The sequence below is a fragment of the Heteronotia binoei genome, chromosome 3 (genome assembly GCF_032191835.1).
Source record: "Heteronotia binoei isolate CCM8104 ecotype False Entrance Well chromosome 3, APGP_CSIRO_Hbin_v1, whole genome shotgun sequence".
In the NCBI taxonomy this organism is placed as follows: Eukaryota; Metazoa; Chordata; class Lepidosauria; order Squamata; family Gekkonidae; genus Heteronotia; species Heteronotia binoei.
The window spans coordinates 87,408,956-87,433,497 of NC_083225.1; the positions used below are offsets into that span (position 1 = coordinate 87,408,956).

At 43.3% G+C, this 24,542-nt stretch overlaps 1 protein-coding gene across 2 annotated transcripts in view; it reads right to left on the minus strand.

Annotated features, from left to right (window-relative positions):
* C3HXorf38 (chromosome 3 CXorf38 homolog) overlaps positions 1–24,542 on the minus strand; it is a 34,048-nt gene that overhangs the window by 762 nt on the left and 8,744 nt on the right. Inside the window, exons 2-6 of one of the 2 annotated variants that reach the window (XM_060234132.1) lie at positions 21,575–21,709; positions 18,536–18,649; positions 15,203–15,352; positions 2,545–2,712; positions 1,126–1,294 (exon numbers count right to left, since the gene is read on the minus strand). In XM_060234132.1, the coding sequence (XP_060090115.1) occupies positions 1,126–1,294; positions 2,545–2,712; positions 15,203–15,352; positions 18,536–18,649; positions 21,575–21,709 (736 nt within the window). Of the gene's footprint in view, positions 1–1,125; positions 1,295–2,544; positions 2,713–15,202; positions 15,353–18,526; positions 18,650–21,574; positions 21,710–24,542 lie in introns of both variants that reach the window. The other variant, XM_060234131.1, reaches the window with a different exon arrangement.

The following is a 24,542-nucleotide window of genomic DNA, read 5'->3' on the forward strand; positions in this document are numbered from 1 at the left end:
TAATCTAATCTAGATGTTAGGGCACACAGCAGTGGCAAAACCCTTCATGTCTGGGAAGGGCTGCAGCTGGGTCACTAGTCAAGCTACTGAAAGGCACCCCTGGCAACCAATACCACCTGTTTATCCAACAGAAGGCCTGGGTCCAGAAGCACCTCCAAGCTATGAATTTGCTCCTGAAGGAGATTGCAACCCTACCCAGAATAGGTGATAACCCATATCCTGAATCAGACTTTCCCCCAACCAACAGCACCTCCATTTTGTTGGATTACATTTTAGCTTGTTAGCCCTCAGCTATTCCAAAACTCTCTCCAGGCACCTGTTCATGGTTTCCACAGACTCCTTGGGACCTGCCTCTAGTGCAAGATAGAGCTGAGTGTCATCTGCATACTGGCAGCAGCTCAGCTCAAATCTCCAGATGACCTCTCCCAGCAACTTTACATAGATGTTGAAAAACATGAGGGACAAGACAGAACCTTGGGGGACCCCATAGGGCCCCCAAGGGCAAAGCAACAGTCCCCACCACTACACTCTGAAACCTACCCTTCAGGTAGGACTGGAAACACCATAGAACAGTGCCTTCCAGTCCTGAAAGGTGATCCAGAAGGATGTGATCAATGGTATCAAGGGGAAAGGGTAATGTGGACCAATGACTATAGGTTAAAGCATCACAAAGGCTGCATTCTGCTTTTAAGAATTACAGAGAAAGGAAATTTCACACAGTGATTCAAACTAACTGACCAGTACTAAATCTGCCCACGAGTGCTGACATTAAAAACTCAGAACTGTATCTTCTGATGTAATGAAATTTTCATGTGACAGCATTATTTCCAGGCATTTTATAAATGTCAGAGATGTAAAGTTGCATGCAGGGCTTTTTTTGAGCAGGAATACACAGGAACGCAGTTCTGGCTGGCTTGGCATCAGGGGGTGTGGCTTAAAATGCAAATGAGTTCCTGCTGGGACTTTTCTACAAAAAAGCCTTGTGCAAAACAATGGTGATGCCAGGGGGTGTGGTATAATATGCAAATGAGTTCCTGCTGGCTTTTTCCCTGCAAGGAACGCCCTGGTCACATGTAATGTAGTTAGAAAGATATAACTGATGACATTTTAAAACTATATACTTGCCTTCATCTTTTTCTTGTTCACAGTTCACTTCTTGAGTATCTTTTGTAGATTGCTTTTGGCTGTACAATTGTACCATGACTTCCAGATTCTGTATTTCTGCTTCCAAGTTTCTTTGAAGATCATGGTTGTGCTTTAAGAAGTTCCTTACAGTCTGTATTTTATTGACATCCTAAGTCAGAAAATACAATGTTTACAATCTGAAATATGCATTCATTTGTACCTCATCCTTTCTCTAAGAAGCTTATTTCACAAGCTTTAAACCGAAAGACTCATTCATGGTCACTAAGAACTTCACAGCAGAACCGGAATTTCCTTACACTTCTTATTTGCACCCCCAACTCTGCAGGCACTTTACCATACTTTCATCTGTCTCTTTAATGCTTCTTGTAAGGACCTGAATTGCTGGTTTTTAAAAGATTTCCACAAACTAATGAGGAAGTGCTTGCATTTTCTACCAAGTAAAAGAGAAAAAAAAGCCTCCTGTTTTTGAACTGCTTCAGCTTACATACATGAAGTTGTCACTTGGTGTGGATTAAAAAGTATACAGTGTGCACAACTTGCTTTTCATTTGCACAGCTGAAACTAGGATGCTAATATAAGAAAAAGTCATGACTATTTGACAGTAAATCAAAGGGTGAAATGAATAATGCCAGGCATCTTCCAGAAGCACAGGAAAAATAAATCATGCCACAATTTCTGAAAGCACAACCATTTGCTGACTATACTGTAAATCCTATGGCAGATGAAAGGCAAACCAAGGAGGCTCTAAAATTGTATTTCAAGGAAGCAGGCTAAGTACAAAAAAAAAAAATAGAAGGAGATGCAGAAGCCCTAGAATTCTGCGCATAGTTTGTTGAAGCTCAAACTGTGTTGATGTTGTCCTTTAAAAAGGAGCTTCAGCAGGGTAACCAAAATTCTATGCCAAGAATAGCTATAGTTCTAAGACTTGTAAATGTACAAAGAAAAAAAAGATACATAGGCCACAGAAGCCCTATTCCCTGAGAACCAAAGACCCCCAAATCTGCATGCTGGCTATTAAGATTTCACCTATCTTCACAGCCATAACAGCTAGAAACTAGCTTTTAAAAAGATGAAAACTCATGGGATTCTGAATTCTGTAAGTAGTACAAAATTCAGAATTTACATGGAATCACAGGATACTGAAAAATGCAATCTCAACAGGCAGCTGTGTATTTGTACGCCAGAATAAAAATGCCTAGCTGTAAAATTCAGTAAAGTGGTTTGGAGTTCAGCTGTACTGGTCTTTTTTTAAAAAGGCAACAGTATGTCTTTGTCCTTCCTCTGAGCATTCTAGTACATATTGATTTAAACTCAAAATAAACTCTATTTATGACATAGGATTAAATTCAAAATCTAGCATGAGTGCATGCCTGCTTTGATGTTTTACATTTTAGTTACCTCGTCTGACATCATTCCTTGCACTTCCATTGCTAGGATGATCTCATGAAGTCTCTCTTTTATCAACACTGCTTCTATTTCACTGATCTGGCTCTGACTCATTTCACCTTCCAGTCCATCAAGCTGATCCTCCTCTGGTACGTGAACAGCCCAGTCAGATGACAGAAGCTATTTGATTGGTGAGAAAAATGACTGTTAGAAGCTGTTTGGTAAGAAAATTATTTAAGGGATTGGATTTAACGATTCAGGCTATAAACTATATATGTTACTATTGCCTTAACACTCACAGTGCAATATTTGACAAACAAGGAAAATGTGACTTCTTCATATTGTAACTACTGTGTTGAATGTGGTTATGTGAATATCGTGAGGTACCTAATAAACAAGTAAAATCCAAATATGTTCAGGGAGTTGAGTACATCCAATGAGATTTTTAACCCTACCTTCACCCCTGAACAGTAGAACCTCCACCCCCTGGCCACATCAAATTCCAATCAAAACCAATTTTAAAAATTGTTTGCCATTTGGCAGTGTTGCTGTTAAGCCTACAAATAGAACTGGTTACATAACTCTTGGAAGAGACAATTCTACCATACATCACACACCCTACTGAATGCCAGCCAGTTTAAAAAACATTTCATTAGAGACCATAGTGGTAATTTGAGAGTACACATTCAGTCAGTTTGTTAACAGTTCATAACCAGATGGCTAATGCCTCCACAGCAATGATCCTGCCACTTTGTGAATATTTTTAAAACATCTAATTTTACTTTTCTTATTTTGCAATATTTTAAATCCGCTACCATGCCTTTGGGCACACCTGAAGGTCTTTGGGTAGTGGATTTTGTTTACTCTTATACATGCACCTCTCCTTTTAATGCGTCAAACAGCATTAATGTGTGCCACTCAACAGCAAAGCTATCTAGTCCGAAGTAACTTTATCCTGCCATCTATTACATATAGACAGAATATAATTTTATTGACAATGAAAAGTAATTACTTTGGAAATAAAACTGTAATAGTTAAATTGTATTGGTCTACACAAATCCCCTGAAAAAAATACATTCTGACAAATGTTCCCCCTAAGCTGCTGAGACTTGAGTAAAAATGCTACTTTGTGATGCATTAAAGTTGTGAGCAACTGGCATTAAAATTGTGAGCTACTGCATAAATTAGTGCGCTCTGGGGTCATCCTTCCTGAGCTAAGACAAAAATGTGCGAGCGGAGGCTAAAAATCTATAAACTAGCTCATGCTAACTCAGCCTAGAGGGAACACTGATTCTGACATAGCCTCAAGTACCTTGACTAAACAATTACACAGTTAAGACATTTGGCTTCATATTCTACCATTTCTTTATTTTCTACCATGAAGAATAATAAATCAGCCATAAACAACAGCCAAAACTACAAGCAATGATATTAAGATAGCATTTTTGTATCAGTTCATATTGGTAGCCTCTGACTTGGAGATCCTCAAATTACGAAATAGTAGGCTCTAGACAATCCTTTATATCACTATACAGGATTACTTGGTGGTCAATTATCAAGTTTCTGTAATTGTTAAATCCTGTGAACTCCTACTTTCTCAAGAGGAGAAATTCCAGGCTCATCTCACTAATATAATAGAAGCTAAGAGAGAATCTTGGTGACAATTTTAACTTGATTGCATACATTAAGTGTTACATTTATGATAGTGTTATCATTATTATAGTATTTCTTCCTATTTTCTTTCCTCATCACTACTTTTCAGAAGTACCTTTACAAAGGATTGTTTTATAAAGGCTGGTGTATTTTCATAAGTATTTAATCGCCAGTCTTTCAACCATTTTACTCTGGCAGCCAGACAGCATATTTTAAGTTTGGGTATCTCCAAGCAACCATTTAATTTTTCGTCATACATGTTGCTGTATCATATCCTAGGTTTCTTTTTATCCCAAATGAATATATTTAATAATAGTTGCTGCTCTTTTAACATCTTTTCTGGAATTTCAGCTGGGAGATTATGAAATAAAAGTTTTAATTTGGGAAGAATCATCATTTTTATCATGTTTACACATCCAAGGAAAGATAAGTTCAAGGTTTTCCAAAGTTGGAGCTATGGGTTTGTTTTTGCTATTATTGGGTCACAATTAATCTTTAATAATCCATCATTGTTTTTATTTAACCAGTAATCTTCATATCCCATATACCAAATACAGTTATCTTTTTTGCATCCAATTAAGTTTATATGAAGTTTATATGCATTCAATTTATACCTGGAAACATTCTTATATGATGCAATAAGAATTTCTAGTATTTTACTGGACTGCTCAGCGTCTGTTTAAAAAATGACAAGATCGTCTGTATAAAGACCAGTTTTATAATAGACTGCTCCTATTTTAATGTTATGGATTTTTGGTTCTTCTCCCACTGAAATTGACAGTGATTCTAAGAAGAGAGTAAACAAGAGGGCATAGAGGGGCATCATTGTTGTAAGCCTCTGGTGATATCTATCTATGAAGACAGATACCAAATATGCTTACCTTAGCACAGCATTGTGAATAAATCACACTTGTCCACTTTTTAAAGTTATTTCCAAACCCAAATGCTACAAGATTCTATCAGAAAGCTATGTTCCACTCTATCAAAGGCTTTTTCAGCATCTAAAAACAAGAAAGCTAACTTAATTTTATCTTTCTTAACAACATCAAACAACTTTTCATATAATGTTGGTAATTGTCAAGCATGCAGGTTCAATGACGAGTCGAAGTTGATACAAAGACTACATTTATTGATAGACAGATACTTTTTGTATAACAGGTTCTTTTTGTATAACAGGTTCTTTTTGTATAGCAGGTTCAATACTTTTAAGGCTTACTTCAAAAGGATTCCAAAGGATGGGGTTGCGGGGTAGCTCTCATACATAAACTATCATAAATGTCTACATTCTCATAGTGTTATCAGGACTCTGTCCTTGCTTTCCCCAGATGTGCCACACTCCCTACCAGGAATGTATGGGAAGGTGCTGATTACTTCTTCTCAAGCTAGTTTCATTTCTCACTACTTCTACTTATCAGGCAATAAAGCAAGAAGAGGGAAGGGAAAGAATAACAGAACTAACAAAGCTGGGTCCTCCATGATACTTCACAGACCAGTGTTAGATAGGACCCTATAACAATCAATTATCAATGGAATTTCACCATGCTTGACATACTGCCCCCCCTAACATCAACCTCGGGGTTTCTGAGGGAACGCTTTATGAAACTTGTTTATCAAGTCAGGGGTTAAAACATCTTTTTCTGCTACCCATTCATTTTCACTGGCTGGAAAATGTTTCCACTTAATCAAATAATACAACACTCCCCGTTTCATCTTTGAATCTAATAACTCTTGCACTTCATGATGTCTGATTCCCAATCTGGATAGGTTGTGGAGCTGGTGGTCGAGGGTGCCAAGGAGTACCACCCGGGTCTCTTCGCAAAAGATGGCAATGAAAGACATGGTGTATTTTACTAAACATCTTGGGCAACTCCAGTTCTACTGTCATTTTATTAATTACCCTCTTGATCTTAAAAGGACCCAAAAATCTATAAGCCAGCTTCTTTGAAGGCTGATTCAGTGGAAGTTTTTTTGTTGACCCAAACACAGAGTCCCCCACTTTGAAATGGGATTTATCATACTGCTTTTTATAAGCCTCCTTGGCTACTTCCAAGTTCTCTTAATTTTCTTCCAACTGCTCTCTAATTTGCCCCACCATTGCTCGAACGAGGTGGGGTCTCAGGCTCGCTCTTCCCCTGGCAACAATGGAACAGGCTTTCTCTCATACCCATTTACAATTTGAAACGGGGAAGCCTTGGTTGAACTGTGCATGCTGTTGTTCTACCTATACTCGGCAAAAGGCAAGAGGTCCACCCAGTTAGACTGTTGGTGGTTCACATAACACCATAAGTATTGATTTAACAGTGCGTTCACGCGTTCTGTCTGTCCGTCCGTCTGTGGGTGGTAAGCTGAGCTCAACCCCTGTTCTATACCCATCAGTTTGCAAAACTCACACCAGAAGTTGGCAACGAACTGTGGCCCTTTGTCACTAATGATCTTATCGGGGAACGAGTGGAGTTTCACAATGTGGTGAAAAAACAGATAAGCTAGTCTCTTAGCGGTTGGCAATTGCGCACAAGGAATGAAGTGCGCCTGTTTGGAAAAGGTGTCCACTACTACCAGAATTACGGTCTTTCCTTGCGAGGCTGGTAGTTCAACTATGAAATCCATTGACACTATAGACCAAGGACGTGTGGCTGTTTCTAAAGGTTTTAACAGCCCGGGGGGCTTCCCTCCCCTCTTTTTTGCCATTAAGCAAAATAGGCAGGAGGCCAAAAATTCAGAAACGTCCTTTTTCATAGAGGGCCACTGTGACGGAAAGCTAGGGGTTAACCAGAAACTGAAGACGCACAGGGCCTGCGTCAGGTGACCTGAGGGTGGGGGCAAAGTGCTCAGAACTCTCAGGGAGGGAGAAAAAAAAGTCTGTGAGAGAGAGAAGCTGCTGAGGCAGTGATTCAGTCAGTTGGTCAGTGTTGGAGCCTGACAGAGACTGAGAGGGTCAGTTCGTGCCGGACAGAGGCTGAGGGGACAGCTGATCCTGTGAAGGAGCTTGAGACAGTGGCGGGAAAGACTTCCAGAGGCTGCAAGCTCGACAAAACCAGCCAAGAGGGCTGTGTGTGAGGAACAAGTGTGTGAGTCAGTCAAGACCTGAATGGTCACAGACACCTATAGACAACTCTGAAGATCTAGAGAGGTGGTTGAGGGAGTGGATGTGGGTCTGAGACACCAGAAGGGCTGAGAGAGGGACTCCAGTCGAGGGGTGAGACTTGGCACATCATTCCCAAGAGGCCAGACCTTTGCTAGAGGTGGAGAGAGCAAGTTATAGGGAAACTGTGAACTGTGTAACTGAGAAACTCAAAGGAAGAAAAAGTTAATGTGAAGCCTGAAACAACTGAGCAACGTGTTAGCCTGTGTAAATATCTCCCATATCCCCAGTTTAAAGACTTTGTATTATAATAAATCTGTGGTTTAAGTTAAAGTTCTCGAGAGCCTATATTTTTGGGAAAACAAATAAAGCTGCTGTGGTCCCCTCTGAAGTGAATTATATTTCCATCAAATAAACAAAGTAAAATACCCCGAAGAGACTGAAATAAAGAGATCCAGTGAGGCCGTGAGGCGGGCGCTGCTATAGCCACCAAAATTGTCTATTAATCAGATGCAGTGTCTTCACATACCCAAAGTGTCCAGCTAGCTTGTTGGAATGGCAGAATTGCAGGACCTCTAACCGGAGGCTCTTAGGAACATAAAGCTTGCCATCTTTATACCAAAACCCATCCTCCCTCTTTTGCACTTCACTCGGTTGGTTTTTCCCCTCCTTTTCAGTTTCTGTGGCCAGGCGCTCTCCCCCCCCCCCACTTCTCCGTTTGCAGATTCCGCCGTGTTTTGGATCGGGTGGTTACCATGGCGGCTACTTGGGAAGGGGAGATTAAGGAGTCCACCACCTCCTCTTTTTGGTTATTGTGCTGAGGAAGGCGCGAAAAGGCGTCTGCCAAAAAAATTCTTACTCCCTGGAATGTGCCTTAGCACGAAATCGAATTTGAAAAAGAACCCCGCCCACCTAATTTGCTTTTCATTTACTTTACGACGACTGGTGAACGCCTCCAGATTTTTCTGATCGGTCCAAATTTCGAAGGGTAATTTGGCGCCTTCGAGCCATGATCTCCATATTTTTAAAGCATAAGTCACAGCAAAAGCCTCTTTATCCCACACCGACCAATTTCTCTGCTCCTGGGAAAACTTTTTAGAATATAGGCACAGGGCTTTAGCTTTCCCTCCTCATCTTTTTGCATAAGGATGGCTCTGACAGCGACGTCGGAAGCATCACATTGCACAATGAAAGGCTTCAGCTCATTGGGGTGGCTTAAGACCAGCTCACTTGTGAACAGCCGTTTGAGCCTACTGAACGCCTCCTGACACTTCGGTGTCCAATTTAGCTTTGCCCCCGGTTTTTTGGAGTCTGGACCCTTCCCCTTTGTTTTCAGCAACTCTGTGAGGGGCAACATTATTTGTGCAAACCCCGGTATGAAGGTTCGGTAAAAATCTGCGAACCCGAGGAATGATTGGAGCTGTCTACGTGTCCTCGGGGGAGCTCAGTCTAATACCGATTGAACCTTACTCGGGTCCACAGCCAGCCCCTCCCCTGATATTCTGAAACCCAAATAGTCGAGTTCGGTCTTGTGGAACTCACATTTTGACAACTTAGCATACAGCTTATGCTTCAATAGTGTGCTGAGAACCTCCCTCACTAATTTTACATGCGACTGAAGATCTTGTGAGTAGATAATTATGTCATCGAGGTACACCACCACCCCCTTAAACAAATACTCTCTCAGCACTTCATTGATAAAGTTCATGAACACTCCTGGTGCTCCTTGCAACCCAAATGGGACGGGGGGAGGGACGGTGGCTCAGTGGTAGAGCATCTGCTTGGGAAGCAGAAGGTCCCAGGTTCAATCCCTGGCATTTCCAAAAAAGGGTCCAGGCAAATAGGTGTGAAAAACCTCAGCTTGAGACCCTGGAGAGCCGCTGCCAGTCTGAGAAGACAATACTGACTTTGATGGACCAAGGGTCTGATTCAGTATAAGGCAGCTTCATATGTTCAAATGGCATTACTAGGTACTCAAATTGTCCCATTGCTGTATTGAACACCATTTTCCATTCATCCCCCTCCTTGATGCGTACCCTGAAGTACGCATCCCTCAAGTCCAGTTTAGTACTGAGTAAGTCTTTGATGAGGGGTATTGGATAGGCATTGGAGGTGGAAATCCCATTAATTCCCCAAAAATCAGTACAAAGTCTGAGCAAGTCGTCCTTCTTTTTCCTAAAGAGGACAGGGGTTGCATGGGGGAGCTGTGGCAGGTCGAATGAAGCCTCTCTTCAAGTTCTTATCTAGGAGCTTCCTCAGTTTCACCTTCTTAGCCCACCCACGAATACAGCTTGGCCTTAGGCAAAGTCTGTCCTGGGATCAGTTCAATGGCACAGTCCGTGTCCCTATGGGGCGGAAGTTCATCGGCTCCCTATTCACTGAACACCCCCCTTAAGTCTCGATAAGCCTTAGGGATCGTCTGGACTTCTTCCATTGTCAAGCAAACCTTTTCATTTCGGGGCAGCGGACTGGGACCCCATTCCTTAGTCCAATGGTGGGCCCAACATCTCGGATCATTGAATTCTATCGTCTGGTCTCCCCACCGAATGTCTGGCTCGTGCTTGGCCAGCCACCCTACTCCCAAAACCACATCATAAGAGGAGGATGGGGCTATTACAAATGCCTCCTGCTCCCAGTGGTCTTTAATACCCACTGGTACTGAGTCTCTAACACGCATGGCTCCCCTCTCATCACTGACCCATCCACCTGCTCAAATTGGATGGGGTGCGGCAAAGCCGTCGTGGGAAGCCCCAATGCGTCCACCAGCTTAGGGGTGATTATGTCTCTTGTGCAGCCCGAATCAATCAAAGCTTTCACCTGCACGAACCTCTTGAGTCTGCTGTTTAGTAAAATTACTGGTACAAAATATAGCGACCTCGTTACTCTCACCCTGAGTGGTGCCGGTTCATCGGTGACCTGCTGACTGGCACCATTTAGAGCAAGTCGTCCTCATTTCCCGCCGGCTCATCCTCCCAGGACATCTTACTCAGTTCATCGATGACAATGGTGTCCTTGTCAGGCATCGAGCTCGCGGCTGCGCTGTTCTTCGCCGCGTCCTTAGGGCGGCCGGTCTGCTTCTTTGGAGTCGGAGTGCTTGTCTTGGAGGCACTAGATGGTGGTCGAGAGGGGTTCAGGCAGCTGCTGGCCAGGTGGTTCAGGTCCCTGCACTGAAAGCATTTGTGGGTCGCCGGGGGCTTCCCAGCTGCTCCCCCCACCTGGGTTTTCTTCGCCTCCGTCTTTACGCCTGGTTTGGGATCACGGCCCGACTTGCTGCTTTGTTGCTGGCGTTGCATGGCCACTCGCTTCATGTTGGTTTCCACTTCCCCCGCCAGCTGTATCCATCCCACCAAGGTGGTTGGTCTCGCCTGCTGCAGGGCTCAATCCAAGATACTCGCGTTCAGCCCAGGGGTGAAATGCTCGATCTTCATCAACACCCCCTCACCTTGGCTGCATTGATGCAGAACTCGGCCGCATACTCACGAATCGTCTTGGAGCCTTGTTGCATGTCCCTCAGGGCGGCCAATGCACGGGTCTCCTGCAGGGGGTCCTCATACTGGGCCAGTAGAGCATGTAAGAAAATAGCCACAAAGTCCAGCTCTGGGCTCATGGCCTCGTACAGGCTCACATACCATCTTTTGGAGGCCCCCTTCAATTTCGATCCCAGGAAATCCACACGACTGAACTCATCAGGGAAGGTGTTCCCCCAATAATGCATGTAGCTATTAGCCTGGATCGTGAAAAACTCCACCACCTCAGGGTCCCCGTCAAAGGTGGCTTCCAACTCCCTTCCTCGGCCCCCTTCTCGAGGGGCCGGGGGTGCCGCCAGTTGCGCCCATGGCGGTACTGTCGAGGGTCTAGCCACAGGCGGTTGTGGGGCTCTTCTCGGGTCAGTCATCCCTAGAATCTGGTCGACTTGCCTGTTGAACTCTCCAGCCATCATGGTGGTCATCGCTTGCATCTCATCCCGCAACCCCTTGGCAACCTCTTCGACTCCCTTTTGGACCATCGCTTGGAATTCTCAAGCAATCTCGTCTTCCTCCTCTTTTGGGCCCGTTACCTCGTGGGTCCCAACCACCTTGGCCAGAGGTGGGTCGGCTTCCGCGCCAGTCACTGCTGCGCTCCCCTCTAGGCTCGGCCCCCTCACCCTCTTCGTTGGCCATCTTCACCTGGCGCATGTGCCTGGTTAGGATGGCCTCTCTGCGCGCCGGGGCCTCATCCATCGTGGTGGTAGAGATACGTGGTTGCCACTGACGCAGGGTGACCAAGAGTTGTTGAATGTGGAGAGGGGAGCCCTTTCCAGCGACCCTCCGGGCGTCTAGCACGTGCCATGGTGGTGTTGGTGCTCTCGCCCTTTCTTCAGGTTCTGGAAGTTCACCGCTCCCTGGAATCTTTTCAGCCATTCGGTTATAAAGTTGCCAGGGTGGTTAAACTTCTTGCAAGATTAATCTCAAAATGTCAAGCATGCGGGTTCAATGACGAGTCGAAGTTTATACAAAGACTACGTTTATTGATAGACGGATACTTTCTGTATAACAGGTTCTTGAGAGTAATGCTGCCAATACATTGATACAATACTTTTAAGACTTACTTCAAAAGGATTCCAAAGGATGGGGTTGCGGGGTAGCTCTCGCACTTAAACTATCATAAATGTCTATATTCTCATAGTGTTATCAGGACTCTGTCCTTGCTTTCCCCAGATGTGCCGCACTCCCTACCAGGAATGTATGGGAAGGTGCTAATTAGTACTTCTTCTCAAGTTTCATTTCTCATTACTTCTGCTTATCAGGCAATAAAGCAAGAAGAGGGAAGGGAAAGAATAACAGAGCTAGCAAAGCTGGGTCCTCCATGATACTTCACAGACCAGTGTTAGACAGGACCCTATAACAATCAATTATCAATGGAATTTCACCATGCTTGACAGGTAATATGGTGATCTGGTATGAAGCCAGTCTGATCAGGTGATATATACCTACCAGTTATAGTCTTCAATTAGTTTACTGGAATAGATGTCAAGATTTTGCAGTTTATATTTAAGAGGCTGGAAAGTCGATAAAAGCTAATGAGGTAGGCTTGCCGGCCCCCAGGTCCCAGTGGGGGATCCCCCATTTTGCAGGCTCCTCCCCACCACCAGCCAGCTGGCAAGTGGAGAGAAGCCCTGCCCGAACAGCCTTTCCTTCTTTGCAGATTTAGAAACTTGAAAACTGCTTGGGTTTTGGAAGGTGTGTGTGTGTGCCTTTAGATCTCAGCAACACTAAAGCTGTGGGGACGCAGGGAGCAGGCAGAGCCACATGGTTTTTCCCAGTGAGTGTGAGAGAGAGAAAGACGGAGAGCCCAGTACCTCTGTTTTGCATTCTTTTCAGAAGTCGTTTGCATAGTAAAAGGGATAGTAAAGAGTTAACTAGAACCTGATTATGGGATGGAAGAAAACTTCATCCCCTAGACTGCTCTGCTCAGTACTTTCATTTTCTGTGTTAGTCTGAAGAAGTTGGTTGAAATACAGCAGACTGTTACATCCAGCAACTCCCGTGAGTAAATTGTTCCAGTGATAGCAGAAAAGTGTGGACTGCAAACTGTTTATTTTGGCCGCTCTGTTAGAGTGTGTGTGTTCAGGGCCAGTGCATGGGAGTAGGCCATGTAAGTGGCTGCCTAGGGTGCCCCTCCCCACATGCCAGCGGGTCTGCTTGGCTTCCCTGCACCACGAGGAGGTGGAGCGGCCCAGTGTTTGCACACCGGGTTCCCAAAGAGGAGCCCGGCATGCAAACAGAGTCAAATCTGGCCCCACTTCGCCTCCCCGCACCGTGGGGAGGTGAAGCAGGGGCAGACATTTGCTCACTGGGTTCCCCAAGAGGAGCCCAGTGTGTAAACAGGGCCAGATCCGGCCCGCTTCGCCTCCCTGCACTGTGGGGAAGCAGAGCAGGGTTGGATGTTTGCTTGCCAGGTTCCCCGAGAGGAGCCTGGCATGCAAACGGGGCCAGATCTGGGTGCTTTTAAAAAACTACACTCTTTGGAGGCTTCCAAGGAAGCCTACAAAGAATGTAGTGGAGGGAGAAAGGGGCCTCACGAGGACGTCACAAAATAAAAAATGAGGGAGCTGGGAGGGTGGGGGCGGCACAGGGGTCTGCCTCTAGTGGCAGAATGCTTAGCACCAGCCCTGTGTGTGTTCACATTTATTTAGGGGAAATGCAACTGACAGGGAATCCCTTGAAGGCAAAAAAGAGGAGGAGGAAATGAAGACTATATTCAAGGGAATTGCATGGCTGTATTTTTATTATTTATTTGGAATGGGAAAGTCTCCCAACTCCACCCCCCTCCTGGATCCACCTTCAAAGTCCCCAGATATTTCCTGACTGGGCAACCCTATAATGAAGGCAGACACTTTTAAGGGTTTATGGTTCACTATAATTTTATTTTCAGCCGATGTTTTAAGATAGCAACTGGACTAACATATGTTGTTGATGGCTTGTGACAGAGGTAACTTTATTACGTGAAGAAAAATTTTATAGAACTCTGGAGTAAGACCATCAGATCCAATTGCTTTCTTTGAGATTTTGAATTGCTGTAACCACTTCTTGCAAATCTATTTTTTCATCCATTAACTTTTTATCTTCCTTTTAAATTTAAGCATCTTAAGTTCACTTAGGGGAGGCGGAGCAGGGTTGGGTGTTTGCTCACCGGGTTCCCCTGTTTGGAGTATGTTCTGTATAGTTCTCAATGATATTCAGTAAAGGCCTCAAAAATTAAGCTACTACTTGACACAATTGAACCAACCCTCATTTTTATTCCAACAATTATTTTCTTTAGCTTGTTTCTTTCTTAACTTTGCTGTTAATAATTTACCAGCTTTATCACTGTTTTCAAAGAATCTTCGCTTTGTATAGACCAGGGGTGGCCAACGGTAGCTCTCCAGATGTTTTTTGCCTACAACTCCCATCACCCCCAGCCATTGGCCATGCTGGCTGGGGCTGATGGGAGTTGTAGGCAAAAAACATCTGGAGAGCTACCATTGGCCACCCCTGGTATAGAGCATTTTGTGTCAATTTTATCAAGTTTGTTCTTTTCCACCTTAATTGCCTTCAAGAGGTTTTCCCTTTGATCTTCATTATAACCTATACAGGAAAGATTTTCAGGTTTCTTGAATACTGTAATAAGCAACATGCTTCTTTCAGATTCTAATCCAGAGGTCACGTTGGCATGTTCTGAATTACTTACCTGGTATCTCTGGAAATCAGCAAATGGTTACCTTACATATGATAATTGCTGCCAGGCTGGTTTTTGCCAGACAATGAAAAAAAACAAAAAAAATCCATAGGCTACAAAACTCCTTGCTGAAAATAAAAGAGACCTATACTTTAGTGAAATTAACTGGTCATCAGAAAAATAGAGATACACATAGGTCGTTTTCGCACTCACCTCCAGACCGGCGCGACCCCCCTCTTCACCGCGCAGGATCTGCGCGGATTTCTCACTAAATGCCGCGGAGCAGCCTTTTGCGCCGGAAACTCCCGTCGTAAAAGCCGCGCAAACGCCAAACTGCTTTTTGGCGATTTACGTTTGAGCGGCTTTTGCGCCGGGAGTTTCCGGCGCAAAAGGCTGCTCCGCGGCATTTAGTGCGAAATCCGCGCAGATCCTGCGCGGTGAAGAGGGGGGTCGCGCCGGCTGGAGGTGAGTGCGAAAACGACCATACAGTAGACCTTCTGTGGTCAAGAAAGATACAAAGAATAGAACTGGCAACTACATAATTGGAAACAGTATTAAAATTGTCAGCGGCTGATGAAGCGTTTTCTATGTCCATGGAGGCAGGACATGAAAGCATTTAGATTGGCCATGTATGTTATGTAATTTCATATTTACGTATATATCTATTATTTGATTGTTAATAACATTTTACAAAAACCTCCTCAATAACTACAGGCAATGAAGAGTGGCAAGTGTTACCTTCTTTATCCTTGTACGTGCTCCCTCAGCCTCTGGAACATGTTGGAATTCTTTTAACAAGTTCTGAACATGATTTTCGAATGTTTCCAGCCAGGAAGAAGAGACTTTCATATCTGAAGAATGCATTAGTTCATTGCGGCACTTAATCACCTAGAGACGTTTATATGAAGCAAAACAGGCAGATCTATTTATTAGGGGCAACATAAGCATGAACCATTTCTCAAGTTACAGATCTAGCTTGGAAGCTAGCAACTGAGTTTTCATGGCAGAACCACACATAGTTGTCACCAGGAAAAAGCCCAGCAGGAACTCATTTGCATATTAGGTCACACACCCCTGATGCTAAGCCAGCTGAAACTGCATTCCTGTTCAAAAAAAGCCCTGGTTGTCACTAGAATGAAAACACTTCATGTAATAAACATCTTGTAGATATTATAGTTCTTGAGTATAAGTACCAGTGTAATCACTGGCATCTCTTACAGGGGTGATTACCTGATAATCTACTGCAATCTGTCATTATGTATTTTGCATTTGTATGCATACGCAGTACTAAAGTGAATAGAATGATAGTTTGAAATTGATTCTGCCTTTTCTGGAAGAATGGTCAATTCGTTAATTTAAAAAGCTGTTAAGTGGTACTGTTAAGTATGACAAAACTTGCCTAATAACTTCAGGTATGTCCTCTTCATTTGGAATTACATGATGAAGAAAGGAATGAGCAATTTACAAATCACTTTTAGTATATACTCAAAATATCAGAAGTCATGTAAATACAAAAGCTTTTAGACTACAATTGCAAACATTACAAAGCAAACAAGCGAACAACTGATATTCACAACACACACAAAAAAAATAAACAAGGGAACTTATGGGGTTGGAACCAGCAAGCCATTTGTTAATGGGTCACAAATTTCCCCCTCTTTCTCCTCCCTCCAACAGACCCTTCTGATCCCAGCAAAGTTGATTTGCAGAGTCATAGGACCTGTATGGAATACCAGCCATGGAAGTTGGTGGTGGGGTCAGTGAGGGGAGGGGGTAGAAATCACTCCCACTTCCATCAGTAGAATTCTACTAACCAAAGAAAAAGGAAGGGCAATTCCCCCCTTCCTCACTGTAGTCCATCACCTTTCTACAGGTTACTATCCCACTTATGGGGGAGCACTGCTACCAAAATAGGCTTGGAGAAACCAAGAGTCACTTTGTCTACTCCAAAGCAACCCATTAACCACTACACTACAAGTCTGCATTAGATTACTATTCTAAACATCTGGCAGGTAATAAGCCCTCTGACTGAAGAGATGCCAGAAGTTTATTTATTCCAGCCTCAGGCAAAACCCTTGTATTCAAGCCAAGAATCACACAAGATGGAAATAATTAAATAAAAAAGAATAATAATTATACAAGAAACACTAGCATCAGTCAATGAGCTTAGAAATAAAAAGCATACATGTCAACCCTTATCCTATCTTAAATTTTAAAAATAAAATACTATTTCTAAGATTCTTACCAAAACATTTAAAGAAAAAGATAAGACAGTGGCATTGCAACCCAACTATGAGAGATTCAGGGGCCCTAGCATGTAGCTACTTTATATATGCCCAATTATGTGAACCTCACTTAACTTTATTAAACCATCCAATTTGTTTCCTCTGAAGGTATGATGTAAGACACCTTTGAGCACTGAATTATGCTTTGCCAAGGAATATTTGTTTCAAACTGTGTTCTGCTTATTCTGCTCTGGGCCATTTATTCATAAATAATCTTTGTCAAGTGGGAGTAAACCTGAGACTGTAAAAAGCAATAAATGTTTGCTGGTTTGAAAACTAAGAAGCAAATTTTTAGCCCTATTTTGTACATGATTCTATACCATTACGGTCAGAATCCATGACAAACTCTTATTGCTATTACTATGTGGGTCCTGTAACCCAGGGAATCAATCTTCCTAAGTCAGAAAGGGAAAAGGGGAAGGGAAAAACTGTTAAGATCTGCAGCTGTCAGTGCCTTTCACCGATGGCTGGCTGGATTTAATCCATGATATACAAGGGTCTTGTAGCACTTTCAATACTAACACATTTTTATTCCAGCATAAACTTTTTGTGAACTAGAGTCCATTTCTTCAGATGCAATTATACCATCATGTTATACCATCATGTTATGTAGGTGTATGAAAACAAGCAACAGGGTCAAGAAACCAAGAAATGCAGGAGTTACAGGGTAAAATTCAAATATACAGCATTCAAATCTAAGCAAGAAAAATATAGATGCCATTTACTAATTATGCTAAACTAGTTAACATCTGTAATGAAAGGGAGGCTCCAGGTTTGTTAAGATATTTAACAACTGTAATGATGAAGAAATCCCTTGTTCAAGCCACAGACGGCAGGTAATGTGAAATTTCTTAATGGATCACAATTCAGCAGTTTCACACTGAAGTCTCTCTTCAAAAAATTTTTATCGCCTTTCAGGTCAGCAAACGTGTCCACTTGTTGCATGTGAGGAAGTCAGCTCTAGTCCACAAAGGCTTATGCTGGAATAACATTTTTGTTTATTAAAGATGCCAGAAGATACAGTTCCCCTAGGGAACTTAAGAAAATATCACCAAGACAAAAATAATTTACCATTTGTCAATTTCAGTGGGCTTAGTGGAAGGAACCATGCATATCGTTACACTACAATGGACATCAAGCAAATCATTCAAAGAAGGTCATCTGAAAGAGTGTGAAAAGATCTCAGTTTTTTCATTAGGATCCTTTTTAGCATAACATTTCATCCTTCAAGTACTATGCACCCTGCCTCTCCAAGAATCATAATGATTTATGAAAATAACTTTTTTCTTTCCTGGCAATCTCTCACTATGGGCAGAAACTTAATACTTTTTGTCTTCCAGGTAAAAATACTGAGCACATGAGGCAGTAGATAGTCCTGTTATCACTGATCTTCCTGTGCCATGGTTCTTTGTTCTCACTTCAGCCTTAATTACAATTTGTTAAGCTATACAGGACACATGTATTTCCCAGAAAGAAAAACGAAGATATTAATATAGGTAATGCTAAGAATCAGAGGCCAACAAACTGTGGGTTGGCTTAATAGCCAGCCATTATTTGTGGTTATTCTTTGATACCTCCAACCTTCTCCTCCGAATCCCACAGCCCTGTGGGAGAAGGGAGAAATTAAGTCCCTTCTGAATTCTCCATGAATGACTTAAAACCTGGGAAAAGTTGTATGTTTTCATGTGAGACTTTGGCAGGAGATGGATGCAGTTTCCCTAGCAGAAGCCCTGCTAAGAATGAACAAAAGAAATGTCATTTTCTGTTATTGAATTACCTCTTTTACTTTTGTCCGATCAATGCTGCTGAAGTGATCACAGAAATTGAAAAGGTTTAACAGTGCTGATGCATCACACTTGTCTGGTCCAGAAATGTCTGCTTTCCCACGAGGCATATATGCCTATACAATGGCAGAAAATATACACTCAGTGTCTTCATTTATGTTTCAAAAACCAGCAACACGCTACTTCCAAGTCAACCGATAGTTATGCCAGAGCTCAAGTTCAGTGGAAAGAACAGAGGTCTTCCTGCTATGATTTCTGCTTCTGATCCTAGCTTTATCATGGACTTAGAAAGCAGCTTTGAGCAAAAACTTAAAAAGTTATTTGATTAGTTTCTTTTCTCTTCATATTCCCATTTGATGCACTCTATGTGCTTCTGCTTAGCCACACAATAACCGCCTAAGCTTTTAATATGTCTGAGCCGCCTAAGCTTTTAATATGTTGTAAAGCACCAATATTTTGTTTTAAATTGTTTTAAATTGTAAATTATTATGTCTTATCGTTTTATATCGGAAACTGAGATGTTGGTTTTATTTTGATTGTTAGCCGCCCTGAGTCCATTTGGAATGGGCGGGATATAAATGAAAAGTAAATAAATAAATAAACATTTCACACACTAAATACGAAGACACGTTCAGAAATCTGCTCTATTACCAAATACTGTATAACTGAGAGTGGCACACAAAACATTGCTGTCTCTCAGAGGCGTCACTAGGGTGGGTTGCACCCTGGGGCCAAGTGCGCCCTGCTGGCTGCGCAAAAGCGTGGGAAGGCAGGAAGCCCCTCTCCCTCTCCGCCCGTGTTTTGGAGGGAGCTGTGCCCTCTCCGCCTTGCGCAAGCGTCGACGGCCGCCTCTAGTTGCTGCCCACCCGGAGCCCGCGCCTGGGGCAGAGCGGGCGGATGTGCCCCGGTCGGTAGACGCCGCAAAGCCCCCTTCCCTTCATAGGCCCTCCAGCACCCGGGAGGAGCCGCCCGCCAGCCAACCACCATGCATCAGGCCTTGACTCAGCCGCGTCCCAGCGCCATCCCCCTCTCCTCCGACTCCATGGGTGACTCACTGCTCCAGGCGCGGGCTCCGGGCGGGCAGCAACTAGAGGCGGCCGTCGACGCTTGCGCAAGGCGGAGAGGGGGACCAATGAGAATGCTCTGGGGGAGGGCCGATGGCCCCCTTGGCCCCGCCCCAGTGACGCCGCTGCTGTCTCTTGAATCCGAATCTTGTTTCATTTTCCGGAAACCAAAATCACAAAAGAATTTTTTATACTAGATACCTTTCAAGGATGCTTCAAAATACTTTTTAATCAAGTGTTGACTGTAATGTACATATGCTGGAAGCCACAACTAAGCACATTTTTAGTGCATAAATACTGGGGCGAATCCAACCAACTTTTCTGCTAATGAAAAGGGATGAACTGTTCCCTCTGACCACCCAGAAAGGTGTGTCATGCATGGAAAAAGGCCATGTGAATCAAGGGTTGTAGTAAGGAGAGCTGGTTGAGCTTGAATGGAAAAGCTGCTTGGCTCTATCCTACCATGTACACTGTTCATATAATATGCTTCTTGCACTTTCTTGGGCATAATGAACATTGCCATCTTATTTTCTATCAAGATTTCAGGATCTTTAATAATGAAACAGGCAGTAATGTAACAGGATATGTTGTCATCACCACTGCAGCTTCATATGTTGACTATTTGCTGGTTAGGTAGCTTTGCAAAGTACAGACCCTCTGTCAGAACAAAAAATGCAGCCCTATTGGTAATGAAATACTGCTATAAATTACAGCTTTTATGCCATATAATTTAACCCTCGACATGTTGCTTCAATGAATTTTCAAATGCTAAACTTAAAAGCAGAAAACGGGATCTAATGAAAAAGAAAGATTAAAGGGAAGTAGAAAGAGGTGGAGTTGTGACTGGCTTTTGAACAACACAGGATCCATTCTTTCTACCAATCAGTATGAACTATGTGGCAAAGTCCATCCAAATAATCAATATAACTACGGTAATTATCAGCATGACCAGACAAAACAGAACTTTCTACAAACCTGGGGGAAAAACACCACCCAGGTTTGTGGGGAAATCTGGAATCTTACACACCAAATAATAGAAGCAGCATGAGTACCTTTAAGAAAGGAATATCCTCACTGGCTATTTCTAAGTAACCAGACAGTCTTGTCAACCTGGAAGTCTTGGTTCCTGTCAGTAAAAGGGGAAGGGATCAAAGCCCTTTCCAGAGCTGTTCTGGCCTTTAAGGGAGGGCTCATAAGGACCTGGCCCACTACTAACCACTGGCAGTCTTGCTATCACTCAACTTGCATGACTCAGCCAGGCTTGGCTGCCACACCATGTCAGTCAGTATAGTATAGTTGTCAGAGTTTCAGACTAGATCTGGGAGACCCGAAATGGAATCACCACTCTCCTGGGGAAGCCCACTGGGTGACCTTGGATCAGTTACACATTCTCAGCCTAACTTACCTCACAGTTGTTGTGTGAGTAAAATGGAAGAGAATGATGTAAACTGCTTTGGGTCCCCATTGTGAAGAAAGCCAGGGGAAATAAACAATAAATATAGCTAAGGATAAAGTATCAGTTGGTGGGTAGGTGGGGAAGAGAAAAGGAAACAGGGAAAGCTGAGGCTATGAAGGTTGCCAGGAGGAAGGAAAGAGAAAATAATGTGGGGAAGGTAATACTAGGGAAACTGAAGTGCCCCCTGCAAACCCTTACAGGTTTCCCCGCTGCACAATGGCATCAAAGTTTTCAGGGTAAGCACTACCAGAGGGAGGGAATGATGTAAGCTGAGGACAAGAAGACAGATAAAGGCAAGCTGGGTGATGGATGGGGAAGGAAGCAAGGAAAAGGGAGAGAGCATGGGAACTTTCAGTGAAGAGCAAGAGAAAATATTGGGTGAGAGGTAAATATGATGCCCCGCAAGTCCTCATGGATCCCCAAATTGTGCTACCCCTAAGGCACACTTTGTGCCAACAGATTAATGAATAGAGAAGTGAAAATTGCAGTAAATCTGACTAATAAAGACCATCTGGTATTACCTTTGCAAACTCCCATGAATTAGAAGGCCAAAGCCATGGTCTGCAGTTTCCCCAGTTAACCTCCCCATTCCTGTGCGTGTGATGATTCAAAATCTCCTTCTTCCATTCTTTGCATACGGAGCAAGCAGGCTGAAACTACAAAGGAAAAATAAATGCTAGTAGTTCAAGTGACCCTATAACACATAAGATGAAAAGTAAACCAGAGGTTTAAGCTTTTGCCTAAAAAGAGACAGAGGAGAAACTCAAAAGTTTAATTTGGAGTTCCCTGAGTTCCAAGGAATCAGGACAGATAACAGAATTTTACAATATGAAAATTAACAGTTTGCAGTTCTAATATTTCATAACCTGCAGACAAACAAAGAACCTAACCTAAAGGAATAAAAAGGAAAGGAAACATTGACAATATATTGACAATTCAGTCTCTTCTTGGAACTTTTCTAAAAGAACATCACACAGTCTGATTAATGGCATGGGGATGGGACTCTTTGCTGCTGACAATATTTGTGTGTGTATGTGGAGGGGGCAAGAGGGAAGAACAGAGACACAAAGATGCTGAAAAAGCAGGAAGGTTGAACAAGACTACATCCATAACAGTTCTCTATTGTTGCTCTTGGTTCCTGACTGCAATGGATAAAATAGCCACGTGCACAAATACACAAAAATAAACATAAAATAATAAATCACAAAGTGTTTTGAAATAATGCTGCCTCTGATCATCCCAAAATTCTAAAGAAGAAGAAGATTGGATTGTTTTTCTTTCTAGGAAGAATTCATACTTTTCTTTCCTAGCAGGGTTCTTGCACTGAACTGTATGCAGCTGTTTTACTGCAGACCAACAGGAGGATCCTCTGAAGCAGTGAGGAAGGTCACACAAGTTACAAGGACTTGGGGGGGGGGTTACAAAGCCTCCATTGCTTCTGCAAGCTCTCACCCAGCACAATTGCTTAGGGTAATTAGATCTCTGACATCCTACACAAAGAGTAATTCGGCTATTAGGTGTGAGGCATTTGTGAGTTTTTTCATGGACAAAGTCTTTTCTGTGCTGCAACAAACCCAACAATGTTGATACAGTACGTGAACTGGAGCCCCCTTGGCCACATTTGGATTTGGTATTTAATAACTTCAGCCAACTCTCCCATGCTGATGTAGACAGGATCTTGGATGCTTTTGGCCAGTCACAAGCCTCTTGGATCTGTGCCTCTCATGGTGAAAGCCAGTAATGGGAGGATACAGGCCCCTCTAATGGACATTATCAATCTGCTCCTGGAGGCAGAGGTCAATCCACAGGGTCTGAAGAGGCTGCTCTTGAAAAAACCAATCTTGGATCCTACAGATCCTTCTAATTACCACTCCAGTTTCCAGAGGCATGGCTTAAAAAAAGATGGCTGAGATTCAACCCAACAAAGGCAGAGGTTCTGTGGCTGTTCCCCCACCCCCACCCCCCCGGCACAGACTTTCCACCCTTGATGTGGCACCACTGACACTGGTGCAAACCAACAGTTTAGGCACAGTCCTGGATACTTCTTTATCTATGGAGGCCCAGGTCATTAACATTGCCAAGCTGGTGTTCTTCCATCTACACCAAGCACAGCAACTGGCCCCTTTCTTGTCACCCCCTGACCTAGCTACAGTAATCCATGCAATGGTCACCTCCAGACTAGACTATTGTAACTTGCTCTACACTGGCTTACCCTTGAGACTGACCCAGAAACACCAGCTGATCCAGAATGTGGTGGTGTAGGTCCTGATGGGAACATCATGGACGGTACACATTCAACCTGTGCTATGCCAGCTGCATGGCTCCCAGTGGAGTTCTGAGTCAGGTTCAAGATCTTGGTATTGACCTTTAAGGCCTTATGTAGTCTGGGACTCACATATCTTCAGAACTGCCTCCTCTGATAGAGAAGAATGTTACAATCTGCTGAGAACAATCTACTAGTGATCCCTAGCCCTAAAGACACTCAGTGTTCTCAAACAGAGCCAGAGCCTTCCTCAACTTGTTGGAATTCTGCCAAATAACATCAGGGCCCTACAGGATTTAATGCAATTTCACAGGGCCTGCAAGGCAGAGATATTCTGCCAGGCTTTTGGTTGTTGGCAGCGGTGGGCAATAATATGGCTGACATCCTCCCTCCCCTCTTTTTCTCTCTCTCCCTTCTCTTTATCCTGCTGGTGATGTGATAACTCAGCCCAGAACTGGTTAAAGGTTAATTACTAATGCCATCTGGGGATTAATTTTAAGTCTGTAATGTCAAGTTTTTTTGCTAACAACATGTTAGGGAATATACTGTTTAGTGAGACTGGATCCTGTTCTCTCTTAGCCATATGGAATTAGCTCTGGCCTCTAGCCTATTGGTTCATTTAGCATCTGTCACAAGCAGAGACCAGGGATGGCCTCTACAGACTGCCACCCCTCTGGTAGGGTCTGTCCAGGAGGGCCCAGAGCACTCACCCAACCCCTCACTTCCTTCTCAGCAAGCAACCTTTTATCTGTGACCAAAGAGATGTGCAGACCCAGGCAGTATAACAATAATTTTATTATCAGTGCTCAAGAACAAACAAGTGGGTTGTAAAACGATTAGTGCAACAATGAACATGGAAAAACAGTAAAGGTGGTACAAAGAAAAATAAAAGTCCTGATTCAACTAACTATACATTCCCTTCCTTCTGATTCCAAATGACTCACCACTCTTTGGATGAGAGAACTCTCCTGTTGCAGCACATTCTCCAGCTCAGCCTTTTCAAAGAGAACACTCTTACCTCTCTAGCTACTCCTTTTACCATTTTATTGTTTCCTCCCAGGTCCTACCCCTCTTTTCTTCACTGGTCAAGTTTTCCTTCCAAAACCTCTGCTCACCCAGTCAGAGGGACAGAAGGGATCCTGGGAAATGTAAGCCTGGTTACTACTGTAACACAGGTTTCCCCTGGAGCCTGTAAGCTGCACTAGGCCTAGGATCATGGCAGCATC